The following is a 25922-nucleotide window of genomic DNA, read 5'->3' as shown; positions in this document are numbered from 1 at the left end:
ACACTTCAGGTTAGAATATCACACGTAGCTATTTTAACTACCTCTCAAACTACCTAAACTAGTTATAGATATGTTTAGTTTTACTGTCGGGTCACTCATTACTGGATCCGCGAGCTGCATGATACTGGTATAATAGATTGCCCGATCGGGCAACCAGCAGGTGAGGCTTCATGAACCGAGCTAAATACTAGATGGCGCTGGGCCATCGGGCAGTCCTTAATGTCGAGCCCTGCTTTTACACACCAGGCTCAAAGTTTTGTAACCCGTTGTTCCGCACGCAAAGCAAATTTTTAAAGCCTTCTTAATTGTCTCATTGCTCCATTTCATCCCCTTTGTGGTGAGTCTGCCTAATGCCTTAAGTTGGTCTTTTGAAAACATTTTCTTATATTTGTTGTCCCTAATTTTCATTGTTTTCTTGAGAGCTGCATTTTCCTTCCTGATTTTTCTTAGTGCAGATTTTGCTTTTTTGGTGATTCCTTCTTGGCTCTTTAATTTCCTCTTTAATTTTTTTAATAGATCTGTTTGACTGGCTGCTGGTTCCCTCGTATGCTGACTGGCTGCTGGTTCCCTCGTATGCTGACTGGCTGCTGGTTCCCTCGTATGCTGACTGGCTGCCGGTTCCCTCGTATGCTGACTGGCTGCTGAGTGGGTGGTGTCCACCCTCCCTGTCTCTCCTCACTAGCCATGTCCTCTCTTTCTTCACCCTCACTTTCCTTTCTCTCAGTCTCCTCATCCCTTCTTCCCTCAATCTTTGAGACTAATGTAAGTAGAAGACATGGCACTGTACATTTTCGAACATTTAAAATATTATACCACTTAAAAATAAGAAATATTACTTTTGTTACTAAGAGTTCATACTTATTATACCTGTGTCACCTTTCACACTATAGCTGTGATCATGAGCTATGGGCTTTGTAGATACAGGTCCCGGGGTGAATCGTGGTGCAGGGGCCCTTCTCTTTTTGACCACAGGGCAATGCACGAAGATGGTGGGTATAGCCTCTGCTCTCAGCCTAGTCTTGCCCTTTTTTGTCTTGACAAACTGGTCTGCATCAAAATGTGCCTGCAGAGTGACTTGAGGTTACTTCACACACAGAACAACTCAGTTTTGTCTGCCCACATACATATTCTATAGTGGTTGAATACACAGTATTAGGAAACACTTTATACTTACTGGACATGTTATACTCATTACATACTGTCTATAAAATATGACCAAGAATGTGAGACAACTTTATAGAAATTCATATCACATCTGTTACTGATGCCATTTGTCATACTTTGTTAAACTCACAAATAATAAAGTTCCATAACTTCAGTTGGGCATAAAGACCACACCTTATCTCCCCAAGGCAATTTCCCATCCAATAGGTGTGCTATATAGGTGTGTATAACCCTTTCTCCTGTCTGTTACTCCCTCTTTCAGCACAAGAACCAGAGGGGGATTCAATGGAGCCTGAATACCTGCACTGAGACCCTCACCCTGCACCCTGATTCTCAACTCTGTGTTTTTCAAGCCTTTCCCTGTTTTTTTGTATTAAACAAAACATTAAGCTTTCCCAATGGTGTGGTTTTCGTTTTGTGAAAAAGTGCAAATGCAGTGTTTGTATATAATAACCTCACATATCTTTTTGCTGTTGGTCGTGAAATTGCTCCTGCTGACTTGAGCCAGCCATTTTTTCCTCCGCTCTGGGTCAGTGGGGAGGCCGTACATTCGTACTCCTTTCTCGGAGCGATTTGAGCATCCCCAGGCAGCACAGCAAACCATGGTGGCAACTAGGAGGCAGCACAGCAAACCAGGACAACAAGGAGGAAAAGGCACAGACAAACTGCATGATATGCTATTCAATGTTTATTGAATTCCATGTATTTGCAATGGATGTTCCTAAAACAACACATTTAACATCATCATCATCATCATGAGGCTGCTGCTGCTGCTGCTGCTGCTAGTCTTTTGATAGTCACCTGTCGGTCTCCTGTTCTTTCTGAAAGCCATAGAGATGACATTAGTCATTTAGATAACTTGTGTCCTCAATTACCATGGGATTACTGAAACTACCATGAATTTAAGAAAATGGTAGAAATTAATCTAATCTGAATTTTGAAGCATTCCTTTAGATCCCCTCCCTCTAAATATATCAATAAACATTAGAAAGTGATGCTCCTGACTACCATACAAGTTTAAGAAGATAATATTGGTTTTAAAGAATTCAAAGCTATAAACAGCAACAGGCTCTTTAACCCAAGGCACTGTTAGCCTAACATGTAAACTAGTTGTTCACACTAATCCTAATATTATCACTTAATATTAGCAAATTCTATTAATTTTTTTAGAACATATTGATGTAAATACATACACATATCGATTTGTTGTATAAATATTGCAAATCAAAACCTTTATTCACTAATAATTACCAAAAATCGTAGTTCTATCTCCTGTTATCAATGCATTCACATTGCCCGCCATGAACTTCCGGGGAACAATCCTCGTCTACATGAACCACGTGACGATAACCGTTTTTGGACTTCCACTGTCGTAACTCTTCTATCTATATGGCGCTGGTTGTGGCCAAACGGCGGTACTACACTTCCGTTTGGTTGCTGGTCCCGGAAACACTTTTTCTCATTGATTTACATTGGGAAAGAGTGGTCTGTAACTCGTTGGATATATTTTTTTTAACTAAATAAACTACCCAGTATGAACGCTTGTATAGCCCTTATTAAAAACATTCGTTCCTCAAGTTGTAAAAATGTGCTAATAACGTTATTCTGAGAGTTATATCCCTCGGCATTATGAACGCGCATCTAACCCACGGGACCGCGCCGCCCGGCACGTTCATGGTACGTGTTCAGCAGGTTCAGCACTACATGCGTTTATCTTTACTCATGGATGCACAATAACAACGGACCCATATCGTCTCACTGGCATCCCACGGAGCTGTAATAATGGATATATTGCACATGCTTGCTGTAATTCATCATTTGTAAAATATTATACTACATGGGCTGTATGATTAAATCTTGTACCGTAAATGTTGTATTAAATAAAGTTAATTTAACCGACGTTAGATTAACGTCCCTGTTGCTTCTTATTGCACTAAGAAGCTTATTGCACTGTATATATATATATATATATATATATATATATATTAATATATATAAGCAGTGCAATAATTATTTCATGCTAAATGAAGCTCTGTTGCTTGTATATCACTAGATCCTGTTACAGCGTAATATAAGTACATAACGATTGATGTGCACATTAGCATAATTACTAGCTAGCCGCTAGCTGCTAACTGCCGCCTCGTTAATATCAAATCCATCATAAAACAAGCCATTACCATGCTGTCATGAACGTGCGGTGCTGTTACATGTACGCAAATTGACGTGCTTGATGTGAACGAGCATTTTGGTTAAAGTTGCGCATGCGACTGAAATTGAAAAGGATATTGCATTGTGTTTTTTACTTTCGTTGCAGTTGTATGACTTAAGTGTAATTTGTCATGCTTTTATTTTGAAGGCGAGTTAACGCTGTTGACAGGAAGTTGTTGTTCGAAACAAGAAAAGTTTCACAGCGGGCGGAACTTGTCATAAAGTCCGCGATAATAACACCCAACCAGTTACGTCATCTCCGTTCACTCCAATAGAGAGGCGAAGTCCCTCCCTTTCCGGGGGAGCTCATGGGACCCCGGAAGCGGAAAATTATACATTGAATTCAATGGAGAGAGAAAACGTATCTTTTGATCCCGTTTGAATTGTGCCACGAACTACACATATGATGTTTGTCAATTTAAAAGAACATTTTGCAAGTCAAAAAAAAATAAAAATGTGTCGTAAAACTGTGAAGTAACACATTTTTTTGTGTTAAGCCGCTCAGTGAACTACATGTCTCTGGTCCCGCACAATACGCGTCACCAACACAAAGATGGCTGTCACGTTGGCACATTTCACCTCATTCTTTCAGAATGAGAATAAAAGTTTAAAACGAGGTGAAAATCACTACAAGTCTGGGCACGTTGAGAGCTATACATACACGAAAGGGGAGTTAGTCGGTTCTGTAAGAGCCAGCATGCGAGACCGGCTTTACAAGGTTTCGGTGAGTAACATGAGTGGAATGTTTAACGTTAATGTCAGTCAATAAGGAGGAGAATGAAAAAGAAGATGATGAACCACAGACCCGGCATATAATGACTGCAGTGTGCAGGGCTGTGTTAATTTATGTTACTGTTATCAATAGCATTAGTTGACTGAGAAAACCGTCAAGAAAAAAAGTTTAGCGATGTTACGAGTCGACTAGTATAATATGCCCACGGCTGTGATTGACAACCTGGACAGCCAGTCAGAAGCTAGAATGCCAACCTAGAGAGCCAATCAGAACCTAGAACGGGTGTACTGTATACGGGTGTGGATGCTGTGGATAACATTAGTGTTCACAAGAACAAGGTACACTCCCGTGTTTTGTTTTAGTTGCTCTTCAAATTGAAGCGGCCAGTTTTATATCGACTATATGTGTGATCTCCTTTTTACATCTCGTTGCGTCATTTGAGTTTATTTGCTGTGTGTAGATTCAAGGATTTTGGTTATCTTGTCAATTTGTTTGGTTATCTAGGCACAGCTGTGTGTGACTCCCTCTGGTACACTGGTATGTGTTTTCCTAATGTAGAGAGCATTGATTAATTCATAAACTACACACTGAGTCTAGATCCTGACCAAATCCTTTTTTTTTTATCAAATGTTTTTCAAAAATGTAATACACATTTAAAAAAATTCAAAGTACAATCACAACCAATACAACACAAATTACAAAAAATACAGAAAAAACAAACAATAACAACAATCAGACAAGAGGACAACATTTTGGAAAAATAAACCCTCCCACCCCCAGATCCGGACCATCCTTGTATCGCTCATTCAATCTATTATAGCATGTTAACAAACATGGTACTTACTTTATTTGTACAGATCTACATGGGAGAGGATGGCACGATGCAGAGCGCTGTCTGTGGTTGTGCACGGGGGATGTACAAATGCAGCCACGCTGCAGCATTGGCAATATTTGCCATGTGGTAGATCAGCTCCACAGAAGTTGAGTGCCAGTGGAGTTAGCCTGGCACTTCAAAAGTAGTCCAGCTGGTGTCTCAACTCTACCAACAGCAAGAGGAGACATACAACCCACTGGCCAGAGACCTCGCCACTGAGGAAGTAGACTGGTTCAGGTCTACACTGAGGGGCGCAGCGTGGCATGGCATGGCTTTTGTCACCTGAGCCAGAGCTGCAGCCTCAACATCAGGCCATTTTCAACGTGCCGGAGCTGGTGAAGGAGCATGGGGGTCGGGGGCTTGAGGCAATTCTTGCCTCCATGCGACTGAGCAGAGACCAGCAAGGTGCCATCCAGACAGCCACCGTAGGACAGCGGACAAATCCTCAGTGGCAGTTACACAGGCAGGGCAGGTTGACAGCCAGCAATTTTGGTGCTGTGCTGAGGTCGGGACTTTCATCCACTCCATGCGCGTCCCTCATGAAGAGGGTGCTTGGGGGGTACAATATAGACGGAGTCATGGCTGTCAACTTGGGAGTTGTAAACGAGGTGTGTTTGGCCAGTGTGTTTGGCCTTTTAAGTGTGACACATATGGAGTGATAAATGCTTCACCTGACCACTGTTCCTAAATAAAAAAGTTTTCTGCATCGTCAGTCATTTTTTCCAAATAATTACCAATATTTCACAAATTCTTCATGTCAACTTAAGAGCACAGCTGTATGTTGAGTGTCAGCTTTGCTTGGTTACTCTTACTGGGGGCTGCTACATGGATGTTGGTGCAGTCCACAATCATTTTGCAGTTGAAGGCAGAATGAATTTATTATTGACTCAGAATGAAGCACAACTTCCTGTCATACAATACATTGACTTTATTTGTAATTGTGTAAAAAAATAAAGCATTGATTAGCAAGCAGGACCTGCAGGAACAGAGAACGGTGATGGATGGAGCTGGGAAGAGAGAAGAATAAAGAAAACAGATCAACTTTATTATCGGATATTAAAAATTCAATTTCAAAACAAGTTGCCGCTCCTACAGTTTTCTAGTATGTAAAGATGATTTCACATGACCTATGCAAAATATTACACTCAATACATGTGTGTCTCTGGGGGGTGCATTGTGCCTTTGATGTATATAAATAATATACCATAACCAAATACTATTACGTACAGTGGAAATCAGGTTGTCAGAGCAGGTCAGTGTGCATGTTCCTCAGGGTCTCAGCAGTTACAGGTGAGGTAAAGAAAATAAAAGAGAAAAAGGTCAGTAACAACACTTTAAAGTAACAACACTGAATAATTATCTCTTTTAATAATTTTCTCTCAGTAATCACTCAACTACTGTCTTTCCAACAAACAGATTGACTCACCCTCACTGTCATCACAATGACACATGTCCAGAAGAATGTCATGCAAAGCTCCCTGTCTGCCTTCCTTCCTTCGACTCCCTGAACTGCTTCCTTAGCACCCGGTGGAGGGCGCAGTAGGCTACTCTTCAAATGTTTCACGAAATACTTACCATGATGACTACTCTTACTGTTTAACATTTTGGTGTACTTCATGTAATAAAATAATAACTTCATGGTCAGGCTACTAAAGATGATTGACAAAGCTAAGTAATGTAATGCTGACTAATGTGCTCGCTACTCGTCCCTACTAGCTAGGTAGCTAACTTGACTATGTTCCATGCACAACATGTATATTACCTATGATATTACCTGATATGTCTGATCCAGCGACTCCTGGTCCTTTCATCAGACGGGAAGCGATAGAACGAGCAAGTGGTATGATCACTTTTGTGATTACAACATGGTACAAAGCACACAGGCATCTTGTAAAAGTGAATTTATTGGAACAATCTCTTATATTTATTGGAGGGAATAAATCAGTTATGAAATCTTCTTCTTCTTCTTTGCTTTAATTACGAGTCGCAACCACTTGGAGCATTATCGCCTGTGACATCACATACGCGACCCAGAATGGGATTTGGGATTTGTAGTCTTTGTAGTCGCGTATTTTTCATAGTCTTATATTTCAACAGTTTTACGACAAAATTTGACTTTTTTGACATGGAAATGATTGTTTAAGATTGACAAACATCATATGTGTAGTTCGTGGCACAATTCAAACGGGATCAAAAGATACGTTTTCTCTCTCCATTGAATTCAATGTATAATTTTTCGCTTCCGGGGTCCCATGGACCGGAAGTAGATGGGCGTGACTTCGCCTCTCTATGGACCACTTTTTTTACAGCAATGGCAGATCGTGGAGCCTCTCAATCGTTCCCCGGAAGTTAGCGCCAAGGCTAGCAGAGCTGTAGAGTTGCAGCATAATAGACCGTTCGTGACGGACTTTTAAAGGTAAGAAGAACTTTAAAGATTTATATTGCGGATATTATCAGTACATAGGATTCAAATTAACATGTGTATTCAAGGATGTCAGTGGATTATCCCTAAATTAGTAGATTTAGGGAACGTTTACAGATAACAGATAAAGCTAGGATACCGGATCAAGTTAGCAACACACGTTGAACAGCCTTTTAATTGTAAATTCCGTTCTCTTAATGTCATTTCATCCAACGTTGTTGAATTAGAGAAGAGGGGCTTCTAAACGGGATATTAGATAAATATAACTTTGGTGCGTGTAAGAGTGAGTGTTTTTAGCAGAGCCATATTGTGTCCTTGTGATTATGTTGATTATTACCTCTCTGTATAATGTTGCAGCTCAGCTGATTTTGGATTGATGGCAAAGGGAGAGGGACTTAAGTGAGAGTGAAAACACAAGGTAAGTTTAATACTACTGTTTTATATAAGTAAGCATACTAAACATGTATTCTATCACTGTATTATATAAGTAATCTTGTTAGTAACCTACGGTATGGCAGGTGGAGGGGCAGTGATGTTACAGGTGGAAGAGCAAGACTGCATACTCACAAGACAGAGAAATCAAAGTGTGTTCTCCAGAGAAGAGGTTGATTTCACTTCAATTTTTTATTTCATATTTTCTAAAGATGTGGAAATGGCAACAAAAAAAACTTGAGAGCTGTAACCAAGACAACTGTAACAACATGAGTGGAGAGCCACCAAGGTTTTTGAAGTCCCTCTCTTACTCCTATTTGCCAACCCAACTTCCAGGTACATTACGGGACACCTTGCTTGTTTTTGTTGTTTGCGCTCCTCTGGCTGGGTGCTGGCAGGTGGCGGGCAGTGATGTTGGCAGGTGGAGGGGCAGTGATGTTACGGGTGGAGGGGCAGTGATGTTAGCTGGGTGCTGGCAGGTGGAAGAGCAATGTTTAGTCCAAATATTTCCATTGCAACGACTAATGGAAATGATTGCAGCTGTGGATCTGTTTGGGGGTTGCTGGATGTGGTAGCTTGGCTGCTGTTGTTGCTTTTCACCTTTTTGGATTGGCTCTTGCTTCCAAAATGGCTATCTTTTAATTATTATTTTTTTCTGTCATTTCTGATTTGTTTGGCCTCAATTCTCACCCTCAGCCGTATGAATATTTTTACGAGTTTTTGTTGTACTCCACAGGATGACGGAAGCCTGCTGGAGAGGGCCTGAGCTTCTTTCTCCGAGACACCCACTGCGTTGGGGAGCTGCATGGGGGAGGAACCAGTCTTGGTCCTAAATAGTTCCTCAATTTGGTGAATGAAGTCAAAGGCTTCTTGGGAGGGACGACAAAGAGCACCTGCCTTGAAGTCTTTTAAGTCCACTAACAAGCTGTTGTCACCAGAAGGACTCTCATCATGGTGCTCTGTTGCAATTTTGCATTTTTCACAGATGCTGGCAAACTTGATGATTTTGTGGACGATGTAGCCTGCAAGATGGAAAAGAATACATTTCTCAGTGAGGTCAGGTGCAGCTGCTCTGGTCACCGCCATTAGCTGTTCCACTCTGACTGATGGAGTGATTTTTGGCTCCCCTGTGTCCAGGAAGTCTGCCAAAAAGCTACTGTGGTCTTCCTGGTAGCTCCCAGAGCTGAAGGTGGTGAGGAACTGCCCCACAGATATGATTCTCAGTGCATGATGGAATTCCACTGGAGTTGGGACAGGATTTTTAGACCTCACAAAGCTGAATGTATTTTCAAGGCAGTCTTGTGTGAACCTTGACGTTAACACAAACCTGTGTCCTTGTGTAAGCATCTCCTCTTGTATGGCCAAAATTGATGTTGTTGCCATTATCACCCCTGTTTGAACAGTCTTCCAACCTCCCTTTTGACCTATCTTTATCCCACGAAACAGATGGACGATGTTCTGGAGGACGATGATGTTCTTTTGGTACTCCTCCATCTTGAGCCTGCTCAGGGCTGAAATTGGATGGCGAGATGACATCAGATCAAACCAACGATCAACCTGCTCCAGGAACCCCGCTGTCGTCAGGTAGGACAGAGGGCGGTTTTCTTGCTGCACCATGTATTTCAGCCCAGCACTTGTAGCCTTACTGAACACATTTAGAGCAAGACCAACCTTCATCTTATCAAAGTGACTTGGCTCGATGGCTGCAGCTGAAAGATGGGGAGCTATTTTTAAGGCCATCCCTTCCTGAAAGGTCAATAAGTCCTTAATGGGGACCACAGAAACCTCGTTAGAGGGGAGGCTCTCTCTGTTAACAACATCCTCAGGAATTATGAAGACCTGCCCACGGACAAGGGCACTTTTTAAAAATGTTACCAGATTTGGGACATCGGGCATGAAATAAAGCTGCCTGTCTGGTTTTGCTGGATGTGGCACCAATGTTTTATTTTGGTCCACCCCAAAGGATTTCCAAATGGCTCGGTTAGGGCTACCCATGTCGGTGGTGACATCAAGCACATGTAGCCCTATGGATGCTGCCCTCTGTATTATATCAATAATGATTGGCCTGTACTCTGCTCCATTGGTAGAATTGCCAGTGTAATGATATGCCACTACTTGCTTCCACCGTGTTGTGTTTCCAGCCAACATAAACACACAAGCATGTGTTGCCACCCCTGTGTGACCTGGTAGAGTCTCATCACCCTACAGTTTGCCTGTAATCATGTCTAACTCCACACTTGGTGTGATTGCCATTTCATCCAAGGTCAACACACACTCCCTTTCAAGGTCTGTCAATCTATCTGCCTTCAATTTTAGGAAATCAAAGACCTCTGTCAACACACCAGGCTCAAACTTAACACACTGCATCCTTCTTTGCAGTGTCCTTATTCCTGGAAGGGGAATCTGCAATTCCTGCAGAGTTTTGTAACCCGTTGGTCCGCACGCAAAGCACATTTTTAAAGCCTTCTTAATTGTCTCATTGCTCCATTTCATCCCCTGGTGAGTCTGCCTAATGCCTTAAGGTGGTCTTTTGAAAACGTTTTCTTATATTTGTTGTCCCTAATTTTCATTGTTTTCTTGAGATCTGCATTTTCCTTCCTGATTTTTCTTAGTGCAGCCTTTGCTTTTTTGGTGATTCCTTCTTGGCTCTTTAATTTTCTCTTTAATTTTTTTAATAGATCTGTTTGACTGGCTGCTGGTTCCCTCGTATGCTGACTGGCTGCTGGTTCCCTCGTATGCTGAATGGCTGCTGGTTCCCTTGTATGCTGACTGGCTGCTGGTTCCCTCGTATGCTGACTGGCTGCTGGTTCCCTCGTATGCTGACTGGCTGCTGGTTCCCTCGTATGCTGACTGGCTGCTGGTTCCCTCGTATGCTGACTGGCTGCTGGCTGAGTGGGTGGTGTCCACCCTCCCTGTCTCTCCTCACTAGCCATGTCCTCTCTTTCTTCACCCTCACTTTCCTTTCTCTCGGTCTCCTCATCCCTTCTTCCCTCAATCTTTGAGACTAATGTAAGTAGAAGACATGGCACTGTACATTTTCGAAAATTTAAAATATTATACCACTTAAAAATAAGAAATATTACTTTTGTTACTAAGAGTTCATACTTATTATACCTGTGTCACCTTTCACACTATAGCTGTGATCATGAGCTATGGGCTTTGTAGATACAGGTCCCGGGGTGAATCATGGTGCAGGGGCCCTTCTCATTTTGACCACAGGCCGATGCACGAAGATGGTGGGTATAGCCTCTGCTCTCAGCCTAGTCTTGCCCTTTTTTGTCTTGACAAACTGGTCTGCATCAAAGTGTGCCTGCGGAGTGACTTGAGGTTACTTCACACACAGAACAACTCAGTTTTGTCTGCCCACATAAATATTCCATAGTGGTTGAATACACAGTATTAGGAAACACTTTATACTTACTGGACATGTTATACTCATTACATACTGTATATAAAATATGACCAAGAATGTGAGACAACTTTATAGAAATTCATATCACATCTGTTACTGATGCCATTTGTCATACTTTGTTAAACTCACAAATAATAAAGTTTCATAACTTCAGTTGGGAACAAAGACCACACCTTATCTCCCCAAGGCAATTTCCCATCCAATAGGTGTGCTATATAGGTGTGTATAACCCTTTCTCCTGTCTGTTACTCCCTCTTTCAGTACAAGAACCAGAGGGGATTCAATGGAGCCTGAATACCTGCACTGAGACCCTCACCCTGCACCCTGATTCTCAACTCTGTGTTTTTCAAGCCTTTCCCTGTTTTTTTGTATTAAACAAAACATTAAGCTTTCCCAATGGTGTGGTTTTCGTTTTGTGAAAAAGTGCAAATGCAGTGTTTGTATATAATTACCTCACATATATTTTGCTGTTGGTCGTGAAATTGCTCCTGCTGACTTGAGCCAGCCATTTTTTCCTCCGCTCTGGGTCAGTGGGGAAGCCGTACATTCGTACTCCTTTCTCGGAGCGATTTGAGCATCCCCAGGCAGCACAGCAAACCATGGTGGCAACTAGGAGGCAGCACAGCAAACCAGGACAACAAGGAGGAAAAGGCACAGACAAACTGCATGATATGCTATTCAATGTTTATTGAATTCCATGTATTTGCAATGGATGTTCCTAAAACAACACATTTAACATCATCATCATCATCATGAGGCTGCTGCTGCTGCTGCTGCTGCTAGTCTTTTGATAGTCACCTGTCGGTCTCCTGTTCTTTCTGAAAGCCATAGAGATGACATTAGTCATTTAGATAACTTGTGTCCTCAATTACCATGGGATTACTGAAACTACCATGAATTTAAGAAAATGGTAGAAATTAATCTAATCAGAATTTTGAAGCATTCCTTTGGATCCCCTCCCTCTAAATATATCAATAAACATTAGAAAGTGATGCTCCTGACTACCATACAAGTTTAAGAAGATAATATTGGTTTTAAAGAATTCAAAGCTATAAATAAACAGCAACAGGCTCTTTAACCATGGCACTGTTAGCCTAACATGTAAACTAGTTGTTCACACTAATCCTAATATTATCACTTAATATTAGCAAATTCTATTTTGTTTTTTAAAACATATTGATGTAAATACATACACATATCGATTTGTTGTATAAATATTGCAAATCAAAACCTTTATTCACTAATAATTACCAAAAATCGTAGTTCTATCTCCTGTTATCAATCCATTCACATTGCCCGCCATGAACTTCCGGGGAACGATCCTCGTCTACATGAACCACGTGATGATAACCGTTTTTGGACTTCCGCTGTCGTAACTCTGCACCCAACCATTTGAGTGAAGATATGATTGGTCAATTGACCTTTCGCAAAGCCACGCCCCTAAATGCCCGTTGTCCAATCATATTCAATCACGTGCGCGGCTCCCTCTGGAAGTACGACAAGCTTAGCGTTCAAATTCATTGCGAAAATGGTGAAGCGTTGTGCTTATGGTCTTTGCAAATCAGATAGCAGATATCCCATAAGCTTAGAGGGGGGGGGGTGATATTTTACCCGTTTCCTAAACCCAAAACCCGAGAGGAGAGATGCCGCCAGTGGATAAAGAAATGCGGCAGGCCCCATGCCCAGCTGAATATGGCGAATATCAACAAACACAAATACGTTTGTTCAAAGGTAAATACGTGCTAACGTAGCTAGCTAGCTAGCAAAGATTACATTCACAAATTCACTAACTAATTTAATTAATTAATTTCACTAACTAACGTTAGCTAAAGTCACACGACTACAGCTGTAAGCTGTGTGCTTATAGGTCATTTTGACCATGTATATCACTTGATGCATAATAATGTCTGAACAGCTGAGCTCCGTTATTAGTCTACCTGTCGTCAAAGTACAAACAAGAAAGCCAACAGGCAATCATTCATTTATATTTTGCTTTAATCTTTGTAGCATTTTGTTAATGGAAAGCCTACTGCCGACTTCCCTAATCCTGCCGCACAAGTGGGCACCCCGACCCCCACAAAGGAACAACAAGGTGGATGCAGAAAGCCACCAAGGAAACGGTAGTTAACTTTAGACAAACTACAACATTTAATGCCTCTTGTGATTGTATTGTTTTATTCCAAAATAATAATAATAATTCCGTCGAATTTGACATACAGCTCATGTGGTTTTTCACTCTTGCACTGCGACCTGTATGCAAGTGCCTCTATTGAGGTTGTGCCTCCCTCTTTTCTAATGTTTATACTGTGGATATAACCCTCCATAGCGTATTGTAGCCCCTTTTGTCGGGACCTGGAGGATATTGCTGCGTTATTGCTCCAAAATGAGTCTGTTAAGGCGACTCCGACGTTACGGAGACCCTCCATTATGGCTTTGTTTAACGCATCTGGCTCTCAGCTTGTCGGACTAGCAACAGTAACCAAGGGGGGGGCGTGGCTTTGCGAAAGTTCAATTGTACTGTCATTTGACATTACTCTCTCCTCTGTGAATTCATAGCTGGACCGCCTGGACGTCCAACAGCTCCTCTCTTCACAGTAACTCGCAGAGACGAGCTTCTTTCATTTAACCCTTCACATTCCAACAGAATCTGAATAGGCAGATTTGAAGGATTTATTTCTTTGGAAATTTTATTTTAAATACAATTAAATCAAGTTATTTTGGTAAAACTAATGAAAAATATAACTAAAAAAATATATTAAAAAATATATTGAAAAAAAAAATATATATATATATATTACTTTTTTAATGTTTTAAAATATTATTTTGTAGAATATCTTAGGCCCTCACAGAGGGCCTAGAGGGCCCTGACGGCTCGCCACTGTCTTCCGGTGACATGCAGTGAAGGCGTCTAGCTCGCAGCCAACTACCCCCTCATATAATATGCATTAAGGGACTTTTTCAGAAGGATCTAACAGCTTTAAATAAAGCGTTCGCAAATATTAATATCGAAGAACATTTCGGCGTGTAATTTGTTTTTACCACACGTCTAGTCTGATCACACCGGGCCAATTGTTTATTCAGCTTCGCGGATGCCGACCACGCCGCAGCACCCGGATGGATCCTGAATCGCTTGGAAAACTCATAAGAGATATCGTTCGAGAGGAGATCACTTCTGCATTGGAGGATAAATTAAAACCAATGCAGGACTCCCTATCCAACTCCAAGTGACAGCGGCGAACAGCGTCTGCAAGATCCAAGATCTGGAGGAGTCGGCTAACGAAACAGACAGTCGCATGACTCAATTAGAGAACGACTACAAACTGTTAAAAAGTTCAAACGAAAAATGTGTGCAGAAAATTTAGGTTTTTGTAGATCAAAACCGAAAATTCAATTTAAGAATTTACGGACTGAAAGAGTGACTGGATCACCGACTGCATAATGTAACCAAGCTCCTCGCAGATTTGGAGAGACAGCAAGCGCATTTCGTGGCATCTGCGGGCAGTGGCAAGTACTTCCGGCATCTGCCACGGAGGCCGCTACTCCGTGGTATCTGTGGTATCTGTGGCAAGTATATGCCACAGATGTGGTATCTGTGGCAAGTATATGCCACAGATGCCACAACTTGTCGTGGCCAGTATATGCCACGACTTATATATGCCACAACTTGCCGTGACAAGTATATGCCACAACTTGCCGTGGCAAGTAAATGCCACAAGTTAAGAGTTAAGAGAAGGTTTACGGTAGCTGCCACTCGCCTTCCGTGGCAAATGCTGATATTTAAACCCGTATTTATCGCGTAAAATGTCGGTGTTTTGGCATGACTTTATCGGACTGATCTGTACACAAGACTGATGGTCCGATCATATTTTTCAAAAAGATTAAACATGATATGTTCTATAGATTTTACTTGGAGAACGTGGTTTGTTAAAATAAATAAACGTGCTATTTTTATGATAATACTCAAGATATATTATTAGTAAGTTGACATAAAGATCTAACATTGTTGACCAGAGGTGGGAAATAGGCTAACTTGTATACTCAAGTACTGTACTTGTGATTTAGAAATAGCCTACTTGTACTTTAGTTGAGTATGTAAATGGTATGTTACGTAGTAGGCTACTTACCCCACTACAATTCAGAGGTAAATTGTGTAATTGTAGCCTACTCCCCTACATTTATTTAATACGCTACCTTTAGTTACTTACTACAGATTCTGATTAATGATGATACATATAATCAAGTCTTAAATCAGACTTTATAGTTACTCCTGGAGTAAATTCACAAGATACCCTACTACAGTATACAAAGTCATTAAAACTAGCTGCACCTTTACCAGCTTTGAGAACACTTTCATGATCAATCATTATAATGAAAACATGTAATATGCACTTTAAGTATATTGTTATGCTAATCATTTTGCGCTTTTACTTGAGTAACATTTTAATGCATGACTTTTAATTGTAACAGAGTATTCCAACATTTAGGTTGGCTACTTCTACTTTTACTTCACACTAGAACCGCCAGGGGTCGCTGTATAGCCTACCTAAAACCACCAACGTGTCAAATGAACGAATGCATTGATTTTTAAGGTACAATGTTATTTAATTTATCATACTAGAACACAATGAGTGTTGCCACTACTCGCCGTGGCGTGTGCCTTGGCATTTGTGGCATATCCCACAGAGGCCACACTACTCTGTGGCATCTGTGGCAAGTATATGCCACAGATGCCACAACTTGCCGTGGCAAGTATATGCCACAACTTGCCGTGGCAAGTAAATGCCACAGATGCCACAACTTGCCGTGGCAAGCATATGCCAAAACTTGCCGTGGCATTTGCGCATGCTGAACGGGAGTTGCCACAAGATGCCAGAGTTAAGAGAAGTTTTACGGTAGCTGCCACTCGCCTTCCGTGGCAAATGCTGATATTTAAACTCGTATTTATCGTGTAAAATTTCGCTGTTTAGGCATGACTTTATCGGACTGATCTGTACACAGGACTGATGTGCGATCTCTATTTTTCAAAAAGATAATAAATTATCATTTATATTCAATTTTACTTGGAATAGCCTACGTGGTTTGCTAAAATAAACAAACGTGCTATATCTATGATAGTAGGCTAAACATAGGCCTATATTGTAATAAAAAAAGAAATATTGGCAAGTGAGCGTTGCAACGCAAGCCTTTGGCAATTGTCGCTTCTTGAGGGGAGTTTCCACTGCTTGCTACGATAACCAGGTGTATTGTTACTAGTAAAGACAAATAATTAAAAAATAAATATCTGTATTGACACAGCAACGTGTACAATGGTGTTATTAGACTTGGCCACAGACTTAGGGCAGCTGTAACTGATTGCAGTTGCCACAGCTAGTGAGATGCTAAGATTTATATTTTATAAATGAGGCAAAGGACAGTTATATTTGATTGTACACATGTATAAATGTGTTATTTTAAATCCAGGCATATGTACTTAATTTGTATTATTTTCGTTGTTAATAAACAGATTAATGTCATTGTATCTGTTTTGTTGTTTAATATTTTAATTCTGGTTGAACATTTTTATTTAAATGCTTCAGATTATTCTTATTAGATATTGATATCAGTGAATCTAAACAAACCATGTTATTCCGTTAAGACAATCATGACAGTATATTAAAAATCAAGACACAATGCATGCTTTTTTATCCACCCTTTTATTGCGTTTTGAAACTGGCAAACAATTTATATTGTTCGAGTTCTTGACAGAACGCTGAGTCGTGGGGTAAGCCTACTACGTAACATACCATTTACATACTCAACTAAAACACAAGTAGGCTATTTCTAAATCACAAGTACAGTAGGCTACTTGAGTATACAAGTTAGCCTATTTCCCACCTCCGGTCAACAATGTTAGATCTTTATGTCAACTTACTAATAATATATCTTGAGTATTATCATACAAATAGCACGTTTATTTATTTTAACAAACCACGTTCTCCAAGTAAAATCTATAGAACATATAATGTTTAATCTTTTTGAAAAATAGAGATCGGACCATCAGTAACAGATCATCAGTCTTGTGTACAGATCAGTCCGATAAAGTCATGCCAAAACAGCGACATTTTACGCGATAAATACGGGTTTAAATATCAGCATTTACCACGGAAGGCGAGTGGCAGCTACCGTAAACCTTCTTTTAACTCTTAACTCGTGGCATTTACTTGCCACGGCAAGTTGTGGCATATCTAAGTTGTGGCATATACTTGCCACGGCAAGTTGTGGCATGGTTTTGGCATATACTTGCCACGGCAAGTTGTGGCATCTGTGGCATATACTTGCCACAGATACCACATCTGTGGCATATACTTGCCACAGATACCACGGAGTAGCGGCCTCTGTGGCAGATGCCGGAAGTACTTGCCACTGCCTGCAGATGCCACGAAATGAGCCAGGCCCTACTGCAGATTTGTTTGGCCAAAACATTCTTGGGCCGCTGCCCACAGTGAGCTTTGTGTACCGCAACGGGCCGGCTAAAGACAACCGGTGTATCACCGCACGGCTTAACAGTTTAGAAACGAAGAGGACTATTCAACGCTTCCTCAGTGAGAAGGGAGAGAAACTCCAGTACCGCGAACAGAGGATTAACATATACCCGGACCTGAGTGCCAAACTACGGGAGCAACTGGCTGAATTCAACGCCGTAAGAAGTCTCCTGCGCTCTGCTAATATGAAGTTTGGACTGGTCTACCCAGCTAAATTCCTGATAACGTTTGAGAAGGTTACCAACGCCTTTGCCAAGGCAGAAGAGGCAATGGACTTTTACCAAAAAAAAATCAAACCAACTCTGGAAAGCGTCCAGACCACCGGCAACAAGTCCGCTGAATAGAGTTGAGTAAAGTTAGAACGATATTGGCAGATTCAGATTTCACGGATCAATAACTCATGAACAAAACGTTGTGCAGAAACAAAGTACATCTCCTAAGTACCGTGGTAAAGTTGACAACGTACTACAATCACATTTTGATCAAAAAAAGCCAATACGTGCCGTTCTCCAAACTGGACACATTACATTGGTCTCTATCTGCAGCCGGAGAAGAAGTGAGTGCTCAGGGACCATCTGCAAAGTGCAACTCCGAAAAAAGAGAATACAATAATATTCAATAATATTCAATAACGTTACTATTATACAGTATATTACTACCAAACTCACTATACACATCAATAGTCTCCTGGTGGTCAGACTACAGCAGAGAGTTTGGAAGAATATGGTTTGGAATCATTTTGGGGAATATTTATAGTGTAAAATCTTCAAGAAATATGGTATAATCTTCAATAGCGTCACTATTATACAGTATATTTCTAATAAACTCACTACACACATCAATAGTCTCCTGTTGGTCAGACTACAGCAGAGAGTTTGGAAGAATATGGTTTGGAATAATTTTTGTGAATATTTATAGTGTAAAATCTTCAATAAACATGGCATCATCTTCCATAATTTTACTATTATCCAGTTTATTACTACCAAACTCACTACACACATTAATATTACATTACATTACATTTAGCTGATGCTTTCATCCAAAGCAATTTACAATCTGTATAGTCTCCTGTTTGTTATACTCCACCGGTACATTTGTATAAATATTTTTGTGAACAAAACTAAATGTTTATTACAGATTTAGCCAAAGTTGAAGTTAAAGTCAACTTTAGTGTCAAATGTTCGAGATGTGTTATACATACAGAAACATTGAAATACCGTTTCTTACAGTCCCACAGCCTGAACAAAAACAATATATATATATATATATATATACAGTGGGGCAAAAAAGTATTTAGTCAGCCACCAATTGTGCAAGTTCTCTCACTTAAAAAGATGAGAGAGGCCTGTAATTTTCATCCGAGGTATACCTCAACTATGAGAGACAACATGAGAAAAAAAAAATCCAGAAAATCACATTGTCTGATTTTTAAAGAATTTATTTGCAAATTATGGTTTAAAATAAGTATTTGGTCAATAACAAAAGTTCATCTCAATACTTTGTTATATACCCTTTGTTGGCAATGACAGAGGTCAAACGTTTTCTGTAAGTCTTCACAAGTTTTCACACACTGTTGCTGGTATTTTGGCCCATTCCTCCATGCAGATCTCCTCTAGAGCAGTGATGTTTTGGGGCTGTCGCTGGGCAACCACAGACTTTCAACTCCCTCCAAAGATTTTCTATGGTTGAGATCTTGAGACTGGCTAGGCCACTCCAGGACTTTGAAATGCTTCTTACGAAGCCACTCCTTCGTTGCCCAGGCGGTGTGTTTGGGATCATTGTCATGCTGAAAGAGCCAGCCACGTTTCATCTTCAATGCCCTTGCTGATGGAAGGAGGTTGTCACTCAAAATCTCACGATACATGGCCCCATTCATTCTTTCCTTTACACGGATCAGTCGTCCTGGTCCCTTTGCAGAAAAACAGCCCCAAAGCATGATGTTTCCACCCCCATGTTTCACAGTAGGTATGGTGTTCTTTCTCCTCCAAACATGTCTAGTTGAGTTTTTACCAAAAAGTTCTATTTTGGTTTCATCTGACCATATGACATTCTCCCAATCCTCTTCTGGATCATCTAAATGCTCTCTAGCAAACTTCAGACGGGCCTGGACATGTACTGGCTTAAGCAGGGGGACACGTCTGGCACTGCAGGATTTGAGTCCCTGGCGGCGTAGTGTGTTACTGATGGTAGCCTTTGTTACTTTGGTGCCAGCTCTCTGCAGGTCATTGACTAGGTCTCCCCGTGAGGTTCTGGGATTTTTGCTCACCGTTCTTGTGATCATTTTGACCCCACGGGGTGAGATCTTGCGTGGAGGCCCAGATCGAGGGAGATTATCAGTGGTCTTGTATGTCTTCCATTTTCTAATAATTGCTCCCACAGTTGATTTCTTCACACCAAGCTGCTTACCTATTGCAGATTCAGTCTTCCCAGCCTGGTGCAGGTCTACGATTGTGTTTCTGGTGTCCTTTGACAGCTCTTTGGTCTTGGCCATAGTGGAGTTTGGAGTGTGACTGTTTGAGGTTGTGGACAGGTGTCTTTTATACTGATAACGAGTCCAAACAGGTGCCATTAATACAATTAACAAGTGGAGGACAGAGGAGGCTCTTAAAGAAGAAATTACAGGTCTGTGAGCGCCAGAAATCTTTTTTTTTTTTTAGGTGACCAAATACATATTTATTGAAGATTTTACAATATAAATATTCACCAAAATTATTCAAAAGCACATTCTTCCAAACTCTCTGCTGTAGTCCGACCACCAGGAGACTATTGATGTGTGTAGTGAGTTTGGTAGAAATATTGTATAATAGTGACGCTATTGAAGATTATACCATATTTATTGAAGATTTTACACTATAAATATTCACCAAAATTATTCAAAAGCACATTATTCCAAACTCTCTGCTGTAGTCTGACCACCAGGAGACCATTGATGTGTGGAGAGAGAGAGAGAGAGAGAGAGAGAGAGAGAGAGAGAGAGAGAGAGAGAGAGAGAGAGAGGAGAGAGAGAGAGAGAGAGAGAGAGAGAGAGAGACCTTGCTGCCCAATATGTATACACATGCCACAACCTGAGGGACAGTGAATGAGACTCACACACACACACACACACACACACACACACACACACACACACACACACACACACACACACACACACACACACACACACACACACACACACACACACACACACACACACACACACACACGTGTTGAAATGTAATTGTATCACTGTATATATATATCATCAATAATATGTAAAAATTTGAAATGTCTGTTAATGTTGTTAATTATTTTGTATTGTGATGCTTTGGCAACATTGTTTAATTTAACTTTCATGCCAATAAAGCCCCTTTGAATTGAATTGAATTGAATTGAGAGAGAGAGGGAGAGAGAGAGAGGGAGAGACAGAGAGAGAGACAGAGAGAGACAGAGAGAGAGAGAGGGAGAGAGAGAGGGAGAGACAGAGAGAGAGACAGAGAGAGACAGAGAGAGAGAGAGAGAGAGAGACAGAGAGAGACAGAGAGAGAGACAGAGAGAGAGAGAGGGAGAGAGAGAGAGGGAGAGACAGAGAGAGAGACAGAGAGAGACAGAGAGAGAGAGAGAGAGACAGAGAGAGAGAGAGAGAGAGAGAGAGACAGAGAGAGAGAGAGTTTATATATAGAGAGAGAGAGTTTAGAGAGAGAGTTTAGAGAGACAGAGAGGGACAGTGAATGAGACACACACACACACACACACACACACACACACACACACACACACACACACACACACACACACACACACACACACACACACACACACACACACACCACACACACACACACACACACACACACACACACGTGTTGAAATGTAATTGTATCACTGTATATATATAGTCATCAATAATATGTAAACATTTTAAATGTATGTTAATGTTTGTTAATTATTTTGTATTGTGATGCTTTGGCAACATTGGTTTAATTTAACTTTTCATGCCAATAAAGCCCCTTTGAATTGAATTGAATTGAATTGAGAGAGAGAGAGAGAGAGAGAGAGAGAGAAGAGAGAGAGAGAGAGAGAGAGAGAGAGAGAGAGGAGAGAGAGAGAGAGAGAGAGAGAGGCTTCTGCTGCGCTAACGGATATAAGAAAGCTGTTTCTACAATAATGTGGAGGGAGAGCTTTCCTGTCAGACAGAGGCTCAGTGAGGTAAAGGACTCTGAGTGTTTAGATAGTTCACTTTAGTCTAAGTTATCTCAGTGGGTTTCAAACGTTTTCATCACAATTTAAGTAAACAAATATTTCCAAGGCACACCTTTATAATTATTAGGATAAATAAAAACCAGGTTTGAAATCATTCCAATGTATACTATAGGACAGTAAACTAAAAATATTGTTTAAAACTGGAGAGATTTAAAAAATATGCATACATAAATAAATGTTAACTAGTAAAATAAGATATAAATGAACAACAAAAACAAAAAATACGCTAGCCTACATTTATTTGTTATTGGCTATGGTAGGTTATTGGAAATGTTCACATACTTATTTGATTAATAAAAGGCAAACCGATATTTTTCATATGGGTGTTTAGAGTTGTACCCAGGGGCGCCTTAAGGGGGTGAAAAGTTAGGACGATTCTAAGGGCCCGTGACTGACAGGGGCCCCAAAAATTGTAGAACATTAAGAAAAAAATGTTAAGTAACCTTTCATCAATCATCAATAATTAACATTAATATAACATTATATTGATAATATACTCACTAAACTTAGGATTCATTTCACTTTTTTTGTTTGAAAAGTTAATTATCCAAAGCCTCTGTATACCCCCCTCTATTTACATGTAATGGTTTGGTCCTGTCTCCAAACGCTGTGCGGCACCGCTCTTTCTAGCAGAGTGAGAGCATGTGAGACAGGGATGCGAGTACTTACGTGTGTACGATGTCTCAACGACTAACAAAGTCAGGCTTTCAAAAAAGAAAAGAAAGGAGAGAAAGACAAGAGAGAGTGACAGTATGTCACCCAGTTTTGCTCTGATTTAGCACCACCATCAGGCCTTTTCATTTCCATTTCCGTTTTGTTGTCCATTCACACTTTAATACCCGCTTATTTTGTAGTTGGTTTGTATATTTAATTAGAAAATCTGGTGCTTATGTTATTTTTTTGTGATAGCATTTTTATAAATGATAATATTGGTGTTAATGTTCACTTTATTTTAATTTAAGTGGTCATGTATATTTAAGTTATATTTCTTTTTGATTTATGAATGTTCCATTCAAAAATGTTATTAAAAAGGCATATACATCATAAAAGATGACTATTGAGGTCTATTGTCAGGAGTGTTAGTGTTATATCAAATAGTGAATTATACTGCAGCAGATTGTTGCACGTCTGCACAGTGTTATATGTTCACCGCTCAGTGTCAGTAAATACTGTTCAGTTAGTATTGGACTACAAGGTAGATGCAAGCCTGTGCAGGTAGAGTTATTTAAAGCATAAATGAGTCGGTTGGGTTCTGGAGGTGTGGTTACAGCAATTGTGCTTGGTTTGCGTGGCCTGTGCCTGGTGGTTGGGCCCAATGTGATATATTTTCAAGGGGCCCAAAATCCCTGGTGGCGCCCCTGGTTGTACCCCCAACAGTAGATCAGTCTCTAGTAATTGTGTGCTCAAAGTGCACCAGGTTGAAGCATTTTACTTTAAAATGTTAAAAAAATCTTCCCGGGGGGGCAACCCCAGACCCCCCTAGACCTAGAGGATGTGAAGTCCACCCCCCAATCAAAACATGTTCATGCAATACTAAATACATTTGAAGCCTTTTTATGTAAGCTGTCCACCATGTCAATACGTTTCTCTTTTTGAAGTGTATTGGTCTTTTGTAGAGGTTTTTCATTGCCAGCTAAAATATTGCCTAGGGCAGCACATTGGTCTGAATCGGCCCTGGTGTCATCCCCACAGCACCCCCCATTTGAAACATGTTCCCACGGCTATGTACACAGGAGACGTCATTTGTGTCTGTATAACGTTTTGTTCATGAGTTATTGATCCGTGAAACTGCCAATATCGTTCTAACTTTACTCAACTTACAAAGGTATGATGATAGCTGCAACTTGCTCCTGTGTTCAACTGCTTCTCATTTCATTATAATTCAACTCTTATAAACCGGTGGCTGATGTTAAAGTTATAATATGCTTTGATGATTACCAAGCGGATTATTGATTCATATGAATGGCCTAATTGAACACAAGGGGGAGGGGTGTTTGGAAAAAAAATAACTTGTGAAACCTAAGTTACGTCGATTTTGAATGTGTTGTGCAACTTGTTACACTAGAGGGGATGTTGAGCATGCGTGCTTACTGCTCTACGTGCCACAGGTCTGCTAAATTGAGCGGAGTTGTAGGAGTCTAAAGAGGGAAATTATGATTTATCTGCTGATATCAAGGGCGCCGGAAGCGGGGGGGCCATTGGCCCCCACACTTTTCAGCCCTGCCCCATATTTTCGCAGCAGCAGATGCCGCGGAACACTGTACACATCCCGTTTCAATAATTCCCCTCGACTCTAAAGTCGCACCTAAAACGCGATCTGATCTAGCTGTGTATATTTTGTTATTTTTTATTATTATATTCAATCTCACTAGCTACAGGCATGTTTGAAGCTTGTAAAGGGAAGATGAGCTGTCACTCCCCACTCTGCTGTTCCTCAGCGCCGCTCCCCCTCCCTCCCGCTGAAATTATGAATGTAAGAGTAATCATAGATAACACGGCACGGCAGGGTCCGTTACAGTTTGTTTTTATCTGATTTCAAATAAGCAAAGTCTTGGCTTTCATAATATTAAACTTGTTTCGGCAAATTCAGATGATAAATAGGCCTACAACTTTGAAACTTGTAACGGCATAATTACAAGCGGAGAACGGAGTAATTTAACGTCACTGCAGGCATAACAACAGCCGGTGTTTCTCGTGAGTGTTTTCCCCGGGAAACAAACACAATACACACAAACGCAAACATACACAAACACACACGTGTATCCACGCGGCGCGGAACACTATACAAATCCCGTTTCAATAATTCCCCTCTACTCTAAAGTCGCATCTAAAACGCGATCTGATCTAGCTGTGTATATTTTGTTATTTTTTATTGTTAGCCTATATATATTCAATCTCATTAGCTACACGCATTTTTTAAGCTTGTAAAGGGGAGACCACAGCTCGCCTCTCACTGGCCACTCTGCTCTTCCGCAGCACCGCTCCCCCTCCCTCCCGCTGAAATTATGAATGTAATCGTATAGATAACACGGCACGGCAGGGTCCGTTACAGTTTGTTTTCATCTGATTTCAAATAAACAAAGTCTTGGCTTTCAGAATATTAAACTTGTTTCGGCAAATTCAGATGATAAATACAGGTTTGAAGCTTGTAACGGCATAATTAAAAGCGGAGGACGGAGTAATTTAACGTCACAACAGGCATAACAACAGCCGGTGTTTCCCGTGAGTACAGTAATCCAAACGAAAATATCTCCCCTCCGTAGTATTTTGATCATTTGCTCCGCTAATAATCAATCAGATCGATGGATTCCAGAGAAGAGAACATTTTAAAGGCCTTTTTCTCAAAATGATGACTAACAGTCATTATATAATGTGACATATTTTGCTTAATATTTGTAGTACAAAAACATTCCTGATATCATTAGAAAGCTAGGAATCAAAATGTGTCTTCGGGTCAATGCGACTGATTTCGATGGAGCAGGTCACTTTGCATTAGGTAAAATAAAGCAGGCAGACATAACAGGAAGAATATGTACATTTTAACCCAATCAAATAGGACATTGTCACACCATTCAAATGTATCCATGTAAATTACAACCAATACAAAAGCTTAGATTTGTTTATTTGTTACGTTGTTTACTTTATTTGTTACGTTGTTCTGTGTGTGTCAGCCATTAACCCAGAGATAGAAAGAATATATACACTTGAAAACATGTCAGAGGAACCAGCACAGAAGAAAACTAAATACAGTCAATCTAAACTTAAATTTAACAACTGGAAGGTCACATCCCTGACATCCACATCTCCGGAGCCTGGACCTCCTTCAAACAGCGAAGCCAGATGAACCAAAAAGCAGCAGCTCTGCATCCACAGAAACATTCAAAACCGCCGCCGCCGCCCCCACCGCCACAGTT

At 40.7% G+C, this 25922-nt stretch overlaps 1 protein-coding gene and 1 long non-coding RNA gene across 11 annotated transcripts; both read left to right on the top strand.

Moving 5' to 3' along the window:
- The first annotated feature begins 655 nt into the window (after window positions 1-655).
- Window positions 656-1558, top strand: LOC307038118. The gene is made up of 2 exons (XR_013807898.1): window positions 656-989; window positions 1427-1558. It is a non-coding gene; the product is annotated as an uncharacterized lncRNA (long non-coding RNA).
- Window positions 1559-7276: 5718 nt separating this feature from the next.
- Window positions 7277-11637, top strand: LOC307037709 (uncharacterized protein). 10 transcript variants are annotated; one of them, XR_013807762.1, is made up of 7 exons: window positions 7277-7395; window positions 7759-7819; window positions 8570-9172; window positions 9280-9417; window positions 10512-10842; window positions 10999-11069; window positions 11507-11637. XR_013807762.1 is itself a non-coding variant. In XM_079678770.1 (5 exons), exons 4-5 carry the CDS (start codon window positions 9363-9365, stop codon window positions 10760-10762), a joined length of 306 nt encoding a protein of 101 aa, XP_079534896.1. In that variant the 5' UTR covers window positions 7277-7395; window positions 7759-7819; window positions 8570-9025; window positions 9280-9362; the 3' UTR covers window positions 10763-11637. The 10 variants fall into 10 exon arrangements, 3 of the variants coding, with proteins under 3 accessions (XP_079534896.1, XP_079534894.1, XP_079534895.1); XR_013807763.1 differs by having other exon boundaries at window positions 10971-11069; XR_013807766.1 differs by adding exons at window positions 10097-10119; window positions 10213-10332 and having other exon boundaries at window positions 10512-11637.
- The last annotated feature ends 14285 nt before the right edge of the window (window positions 11638-25922 follow it).

Source organism: Notothenia rossii (assembly GCF_949606895.1).
Source record: "Notothenia rossii genome assembly, chromosome: 4".
Classification (NCBI taxonomy): domain Eukaryota; kingdom Metazoa; phylum Chordata; class Actinopteri; order Perciformes; family Nototheniidae; genus Notothenia; species Notothenia rossii.
Note: the sequence above shows the minus strand (reverse complement) of the source record. Positions and strands in the feature narration are given on the sequence as shown.

What these genes read in the sequence shown, in the direction of transcription:
- LOC307037709 (XM_079678770.1), top strand. Translation starts at nt 9,363, where the DNA reads ATGACATCAGATCAAACCAACGATCAACCTGCTCCAGGAACCCCGCTG. An exon ending in AGGAACCCCGCTGTCGTCAG is followed by an intron (nt 9,418 to 10,511) that starts GTAGGACAGAGG and finishes TTTTTTTAATAG; the next exon opens with ATCTGTTTGACTGGCTGCTG.